Here is an 8931-nt window from a genome sequence, read left to right as displayed (position 1 = left end):
CTCCCTCATTCTCACAAAGACAATAAAATCCTTGATTGTGCAGAGACACATTGCTTTAGCTTCTCTACCACGAGACATAGTTGCCAGCTCTGGGACTGATCTTTCTTCAAATAAATTCAACATAATGCAGGGAAGAGAAGAAATGCTGCAACTGGCTGAGACTTCACCCTGCTGAAGTTCGTATGTGTATTTTGTAATCAGCTAAAGCCAACGATGACCACTGATATGCATGCTATGTACTGGTCTGATACATTTTGAGCTTGAAACCACTTTTTTTCACACAAAGTCAACAAGTGGGGGAAATTTAAAAAGTCTCTACCACCTCTGCGAAAGGCAGAACCTGGTTATGCAAACCAAGTAAAGAACAGTAACACATGCATGACACTAACAAGCCCTACAAGGCTTTAGTTGGGCTTGACAGCACTGTAGCAGTTTGATGACTGAAGAGCTTAATTACAGCTTTGCACTTTGTCAGACTCACCTAAATAGAGTCAGCATACCATAGTTTTCAAGTCATTTGAGATGATTAACTGTGGGGTAACTCCAGATCTCAGACTTTGCATTTTAAGCTCTCTCTGATGACTCAGATTAGTTTGGAGGAGATATGCAAGACAGGAGAAAATTAAGATACTCCTTTAGGAAGTGTGAATAGATAAAAAAGCTTGAAAGCAAAACTTCCTCCAAACTCAGACATGGCAAATACTGCGGGCTGAAGAGCTGGCTGGATCTTTACGGACAGTTAGGCCCTACCTTATCTAAGAGAGATAACTGACCCTTCCGCACCAATACAGCTGACAGGGGACCTCCAAGTGACCAAAAGGGCCTGCTCAAGGGCAAGACATTGAAGAGGCTTGGAAAGGGTTTGCTGCTACAGGTAGCTGAGTGCTCATCACTTACTTGCTGGTGTGTAGATGGCAATGACAGCATTTGTGTTTTTTGGATTCAGCCAATGTGATGAAGGCACGTGAAGGAAAAATGAACACCAAATACTCTGTCAAAGACATGCAGAGGAGCTTTTGGAATCCTTTTCCTTAAACTCTAAAGTTCTAATATTAATGCCATGTTTGTGTAGTTTAAAGATTAGCATTTCTGCTCCACAGACATTTCCTTTCACAGCAACCAAGACAGGGAACTGAACCTGCTGCAACCACTTAGCCTCTGGTGTAACTCCCAAAACTTTCACTGCACAGAAAACTTGGACAAAACACTGAATGAGATACATGATTCAACCTCCCTTTACCTAAGTTTACCTCTATAGGACTACTCCCCTACATTAGGGCATGTACTAAGTTCATGTTTGTATAGTGCCTATATCTTTGGATGGAAGTTTTTCTGGAATTGCTAAACATTGTCTCTATCATTGAGCAATAAACAAGTGATTTGTGCCAACACTCCAAATCCCACCTGGGCACTGTTTTGTACTGTGCTGTGAGAAAACAGTTTCTTTTCTTTTAAATGCCAGTACTTTTCCAAATTTCAAAAAGCATTCCAAGTAAAGTGCTTTTGATCTGAGTGCAAAACAATTCAAGCACAGAAAAAAGACTCTGCTTACAGAAAGCTTTCTGCATTGCAAGTGACCGTACAATATTTTAACACACCCACTCAGCAAAACTTTCCACTGTAATATAATGAACCAGGACACTGCATCTGCTTTGGAGCCTTCCCTAATGTCTCCTATCCTCCAAAGTCCTGTTAAAAAAATTAATTAAAGCTTTCCTATAAAAGAGCATGTGAGCACAGAGCTCCACCTTCCCTCCCAGCCCTAATGAAAATCAGAGTTTCAGTACATGGACCTCTGCTGATCTCAGCTGTGCCTCAGGGTCAGAAAGGTGGGCAACAAGCAGGCAGGCACCAAAACATTCACCAAGTAACACCATGCACAACAGCAGGAACTACTTGACTGTCCATAACAGCACAGTCCTCTCAGCGAGTTCAATCCTGAATCTTTTCTTAATCAGTTCCACCTTTCAGACACTCTAAAGCTTCATCTAGGGCAGACAAAAACTACAACAACCAAACTCAGTAGTAACATGTTATTTCAGCACAGTGAAGACATGCATGAAGCAGAGAGACATATTTCCTTGGATGCATATCTGTAAAAAAACACCTCTCAAACAATGAGCAAGGGGGGCCACAATTTCCACCAAGCAACCTGATAAAAATCTCCACAGATGTCTTTTCACAGCCTGGTAGTACCAGAAAGATTTGCTTTGGCCATTTTGCTTTGACCTAAGGGCCAGACTCCACCAGAAATCAAATGATGTGTCGTATTTCATGCAGAAACTCATGCAGAAACACCAGCTAACAGGGCTGAATCCCATTTCAGAGCATTATAAAACTGCTGTGCTTTGATTTCATATATCCCTAGTTGTGGTTTTGCATACAAAGAATAACTTGTGAAGTGTACTTGTGGTCTTACTCCAATGTTTTGTTTTGCCATGAGCAGACATGATTAGATTTCTGGTCCCATACTCTTTAGCCTGAGTAAGTGGTAAAATGACAACAAGATCAGAGCCTGAATGGACAAGGACATGTGAGCAATCTGGCTGAGTAATTATGCAATGAAATGATAGGTATGACAAGTAGTTTCCCTCAATTCTGAAATGCAAGTACAGCAGCTCTGATTCAAGGCAAACCAGATGATAATGTGCACACACTGGGCAAGACACACTGGAAGGGAGGCATGGCATTCTGTCCTCATCTTCCTACATTTAAAACAATGTAGGACATTCATTTCTAAGAAAGGTCCATTAACTCATATTAATAAATGCTTATTTCGTTTAAAGAAAAAGCGCAAGTGGTGCTAACTGCTGAAACACTGGAGTTGAAATCCACACTGACAGAACTTGGCTGTTGTGGTAATAAAACGCCCACCCCTCAAATTACCTCTTCCAATGAAATTGACTCTCATTTTCCCAGGAAAACATAAATGGATATGCAGCATGCTTAGTCTGGACATTCCTAGTAAACAGTTAACCTGATTTAAACTAGACTGTCTTTTTTTTAATTACTTCAACATAGCTATGGAATTGGACATATATAAATCCCAATACAAATAAACAGTATCCAGTACTAAGCTTTTAAAACCCAGATTTATGACAGAAAGTTGGAGACAGACTCTTCCACAGGGGCAAGGCTTAGCAGCATTAAAATAGATCAGGACAAAGCACTGTTCAACATGATTTTCTTCCTTCTTGATGGCATATCCAGCTGTCCTGTAACATTGGTTACTGGAAGATTCTTTTCTTTGAAACTGCAATTGCTGATACTGTTGTCATTAAATCCTTAAAGAAAAAATACAAGCTCCTACTGTTGCACCCTCCCTATGAACCAAGTAAATAGAGACAAGCCAACACCTTATTGAGTACAGGCAAAGTTTTTAAGATGCCTGCAGAAATAAACAGGATGATTACAATGCACAGAAAGGTACTGTTATGAACAAAGATGAAATTTTGGTATGAAAAGCTTACCTTAGGAGAGGAGGAAAGCTCCCTCGATGCAGGAATTGCTGACATGTTCTCACCCATGCCCATCTCCGTCTTTGGCAAGAGGTTTGGGGGTTCAGGAGCCTTTCTTTTCATCTTCTTCTCTGGTTCTTGCCGAGCAACTTTAATTAAAGCAGGACTTGATTTTGGTTCATAAAATGGATTTGATCTAATTAAAAGAAGGGAAACACATTTCTTTGCTATCTCCTTAGAAATAAAACCGAAAATAAGACCTGTTTAAGAAAGCCAGTGACTAAAATGGTTTTATTATCCCACGTAAGAATATATTTTATCTTTATATGCTTTTAAATACTACTTTTTCATACAATTGAAAAGTGAGTTACAACAGCTAGAGCAGCATTATTTGGTCACAATTTCCATAATTTTTATAAAGTCCTGTAAATTGCAGAAGTTTTATCAACTGCATAAAGCTAACTCTTCAATTATACTTTGCTATCTATCAAAGCGTGATCTAATTCTATGACAAAATCAGTAGCAAAAAATTTGAGTGAAGCTGCTGGGTGTTTAACACTGTAACGAACAGACTAAAGAAAGCTCAATTAGAACAATTAAGAATCAGACCACTGGTACAGTTGTGCTCCCTGTAGAGGCCTCACTCTTGGCTGTCCAGGCTTGAAAATTCTGGCCTCCATGGGTACACCATCAACCTCGAGTGTATTTCAAACTGTACTTTACAGGCACCACACCATTTCCGCTTAGGATAAGAGAATAGTGTAAGAAAACCCCATCTGACTTGCACATATCTCTCTGCGGACACCAGTAGGCATCACCTGTCTATTTTGAAAATACTTTTTATAACTAAACCCTGTTTTAGAACGTTACAGAGCAAACATCTTCCACCAAGTATATGCAGTCCAAAGAATTACCCTTAACTCGGGTGTCCATGTTCCAACTCTGCATTTGTATCACCCTAAGTAAATACCACCACAGCCAAATTTTGCCAAATTTTATGTCAGCTTGATACATCAAATATCAATCAATCAATAATACATCAAATAATGGCTTGTTCTACACACTTAGTGGAGCCAGCAGTTTTGTATCCTGCTAAGGATACTTACAGGAATCTTTTATGCACTGAATTATTTCATTATTAATACTATCTGCTTTTCATACTTTGCAATCCAAAATAGGACAGTTAATTATGAAATGGATACATTAATTTATTATTTTCTAGTCCCTCTTTCCCCTGCAAGATATGTTTATCATATATCTCAAACTATGATTCCCAACAATCTATCTGCATACAGTTATTATATGCAGTGTAACCAAGTACAACAAATAACCTCAGTCCCTTGAAGTCCATTAGAATTCAACTCTGGATGGAAACACTAAAGCATTAGATAAGAGTCTACCTAGCTAGATCCATTTACAAATCCCCTCTCAGGATGAGAGTCAGGAGCTAGTACACACTATTTTTTAAGAAATACAACAGCAGTGAAAAACCAGCTGTTCATCCAATTGCCTTCCACACAACATCAAATTTCTCTCCTTCATTTGTACTTTTAGTATGAGAATGTCTTTCAGTCTCATAGATAAACTTTAGTTTATTTTAATGCAATTTACAGCCATCCTATTTTCACTGAGAAAAAGCAAGCAATTAATAACCCACACCAGAGAAAAGAAGCCTACTTTTGAAAGGCAAAGTTTACCAAAGCACATAAGTGAAAATCAGGCATAAAATCTCCAGACCTTTCTAACAATCTGTTGCTTCTACTCCTTACAGAAAAAGATATCCAACTCCTGAAGCAAAAGGAAAGACTAACACTAAAATAACTCATTTGTTGACTCAAGGCAACTTTCAGGTGTTCCCACTTTGCTGACCATCAAGTGCAAAGCCACCAGCGCAATCAAAACTAAAGGCAACCAAAATAACAAGTTAAATGGAAAGAGAAGGGTGTTTTCCTTGGGAGGCAGTAGGAAAAGGAGGTATTCAGGCTGGAGTGGAGAATGCATCCAGCTGTCAGTAGCTCTAATTTAGCTGACAGCCCAGCTCAGCTGCCTTCAGACACCAGAGAGTTCAAAGGGAGGTGAAAATGAAGATAAAAGAGATAAAGGCTGAAGAACAATGCATTGTATGGGACAGCACAAGGTTTTATTTAGTTCAACAAGTCAGCCTTTGGAACAGCCAACAGGCACAGCATGTTTGGCAGGAATTTACCTCTGAATTAGAAAGGTGTATTTGTAAGGTGTTAAAATTGTTTCGGTGTGAGAAAAAACCCAACACCTTATCAATGAGAGTAAACAGGTTTGGAAGAACCATCTTCTGAATTTTTAAGCTCCAGAATTGCCCATGCTGCAGGTGTCATCCTGAAGAAACGTACCCTCTGTACCCACCAGAAGGAAGTGCTAAAAGGAGAGAAGCCACTGCTCTTTTTCTCTAGGGAAGAACGTACTTGAAAGCCAGACTAAACCCTCGCATTTTGGTCACAGACACAGACATGGACACATGCTACCTTCTGCATGCTACCTCTCAGCACTACCTTTAATTGGTCTTACAAATACAGAGCAAGATTTTTGAAAAATTAATGTTAATAACAGACACAGACATGGACACATGCTACCTTCTGCCTTCCTCTCAGCACTACCTTTAATTGGGCTTACAAATACGGAGCAAGATTTTTGAAAAATTAATGTTAATGCAGAAAAAAAAAGACCAAAATGGTTCTTTCCTGAACAAGCTATAAAGTTTAAAGTCATGAGGATCTGATATACGTAGCAGAGTTTGGTCCAACAGCTTCCACATGGCTCTACAAGAAATTAAGCATCTGAAAAGTCTGGTTGGAAAGAGCCTTAGCTGGAAAACATAAAAGCACTTTTCTCTGAGGTCAGCCCCATATTTACTGCTTCAGTGAAGTTATTTAATTAATCCACATTAAATGATTTGTCTAAAGAGCCACTAGACTGTCCTCCACAAAATTAAAAAATCCCAGACCTGACAAGATACCTGGCATTAAACTGTCACTGACAATGTGGTGGCTTGTGGCTTCTTGTGCAACAGGCAACTTCAGCAGATGCAACACGATAGCCTTGCCAATTACACAGCATAATTTTAAGCCATACAATGATTAATGAGATAAGAAGCCACAGAGCCAAATGATATTGGAAAGCAAGTTTTATTCTAACCAATTTAAAAATTATTTTGATCAGTCTTACCAGTTAGCTGAAATAAAAAAAAAAATAAATAAACATTTTACTGAGGAGGAAACCCAAAGCTGTCAGTGTGGCAGGGCTAAAAGGTCAGGCAATATTGCCAATCAGAAGTACTAAGGTTAGTAAGGTTGAAAGCATTATACATGAAGCAGTTGTGAGCTGTGCTATTTTCAAATAATTAACTTCACAAGGTGTGCTGTCCTTCACTAACAGGTGGATTTTAATGTATAAAATTCAAAAAGGCAAAAGCAGAATTTTCCACTAATACTGAAATGTCCAAACTAAGAAAAGGAGAATGTGTTCCTTATCTTTAGCTAGGTATGAGAATTTAGCCAGAGGAAGTATGTTTTGAGAGCACAGTTTTGCAGCAGAGTAAATGTACTGGCTCACCCAAGTCCCTCTGTGCCATGCAGTGCCTCACAATGCTTATGCTCGTGACTGTGCTTTGTGTGTGTTATGAAGTATTAGTTCTCTTCACAAACATTAATCAAACACATTTCCATGAAGCAAGTTACCCAAGGTAAATCCTTCACAGAGGTGCACTGAGGCCAAGTACCTTTCACAGGATTACAGTGAGGGTCTGTTACAAAACTGGAGTCAGAGTTCAGCTCTTGGGGCACTCTGTGTAAGCTCTGAGTCCAGAATCAGAACTAGGGATCTGCCAGAGCAGAGTGGGACAAGGGTTCTGATGCTAAATGGTGTGTCCATGTTCTCAGGACACATCACTGCATTTCGCACAAAATGTAAGAGGAAAATGCCAAGCAGTACATTAAGTGAACTCCAATTAAACATTTAAGACATAAGGGTAAAAATACATTGTATTTCCTGATCAACAGTAAATCAGGAGCATTCTGTTTCTTCCATTTCATGCTTTCCCCCTATAGGTTCAAAAGGACACCTGGAGAAAGCCCTTGACCAGTGACAGTCAAAAATGAAACATAATTTTTAAAAAATCAAAAGACAAGATGTTATGAGAGAGGTTGAAATAACATGCAAAGTTTTCTATTCTCATGATATGACTCAGTTGTTCAGCCTTGTCTTGAATACACTGCTCGGGCCAAGTCAACACATCTTAAAATAGACACATAGCAGAAGAAATAACAGGGTCCAGAGACGGGCGGTGGAAATGATTAGAGAGATGAAGAGACTTCTGTATGAAGAGAGATTGAAAAAGTTAGCACTCAGACAAGTGACAAGGAAAGGTGAACATGCTAGAGATAGACAAGACAACAAATATTTATGGCAGGTAAATCCAATACTACTAATTGTTGTTTTGATAGGCCAGCAGAAGAGATAGTATGGGACTGGAAAGGGAATTTATTTACAATCAACAAAAGAAACGCATTTCATTAAAGATCTTGTTTTCTTGTGGAAAACTCTGCCACAAATTGACACTGAAACCTAGACTTCAATAGGCTTGGAAGAAGATTACCCACTCACGAAGATAATAAAAGCATCAATATATAGTAGATAAAAAACAATACACATCTGGACATAAACCTTCATGACTTAGGGCACCCAAAAAACACCAACTGGCACTGCCTGTGAAAATTTTGCCTTTGGTGCTCACCAGACCATGCCTTAGCAGGAGCTTTCTACTTGAAAATTTGAAAATTAATGACATGAGATAAAGCAAAATAGTGTTTGTAGATGTGAGCTAACATCACATGTCCTGTGTTTCTAGACTGGGCTTTTATCATTACACTCATTCCTCCAGAATGTTCAGTATAAAGATTCAAAGGTTCTCCTTGCCACACTTCTACCCAACGCATTCAACAAATGGTCTCCAGGTCTTTTTGTATGATATACTGCTCCTGCAACTTCAGAGGAAAATGTGGAGAGGAAGGTTACTTAGGGGGTCAGGACATAAAAAACTTATGTAAAAGATGTGAAAAATTGATTTTACAGTGTTTATTGACTTCTTATACTTCCATCTTCCCATGGGACATTGCTTTATCAAGAAAATACAGACCAGCTGTATGTTCAAGTAAAATCCACCTATGGGGAATTTATTTTTATCTTTGGGGAAAAACAACAATGAAGCAAATGGAGCCATTAAAACAAGAAGGAGGCTGTTTTAAACCAAGGGCTGAAGTCCAATACACAGCAAAAGGAAGGGTTACAACCCTGCCACAAGCCCCTTTGGCACAGATGTGTTTAGGGTGGAAATGGGAGTATAAACAGAAAACAGACAAAATTCTTCACTTGCTCATCCATGCAGTTTTTTCTCAATCTTTGCTGTCCTCTATTACGTATATCTTGGTGGGTGTCAAAT

The 8931-nt window shown here is 39.0% G+C and overlaps 1 protein-coding gene across 1 annotated transcript in view; it reads right to left on the bottom strand.

Annotated features, from left to right (window-relative positions):
• Positions 1-8931, bottom strand: part of EHBP1 (EH domain binding protein 1) — a 210696-nt gene that overhangs the window by 104490 nt on the left and 97275 nt on the right. Inside the window, exon 10 of the mRNA XM_017726681.1 lies at positions 3471-3654. Coding sequence (XP_017582170.1) covers positions 3471-3654 — 184 coding nt within the window. The remainder of the gene's footprint in view (positions 1-3470; positions 3655-8931) is intronic.

Source organism: Corvus brachyrhynchos, unplaced genomic scaffold (genome assembly GCF_000691975.1).
Source record: "Corvus brachyrhynchos isolate BGI_N302 unplaced genomic scaffold, ASM69197v1 scaffold312, whole genome shotgun sequence".
In the NCBI taxonomy this organism is placed as follows: Eukaryota; Metazoa; Chordata; class Aves; order Passeriformes; family Corvidae; genus Corvus; species Corvus brachyrhynchos.
The sequence above is the reverse complement of the archived record's forward strand: the minus strand, read 5'-3'. Positions and strand labels throughout refer to the sequence as shown.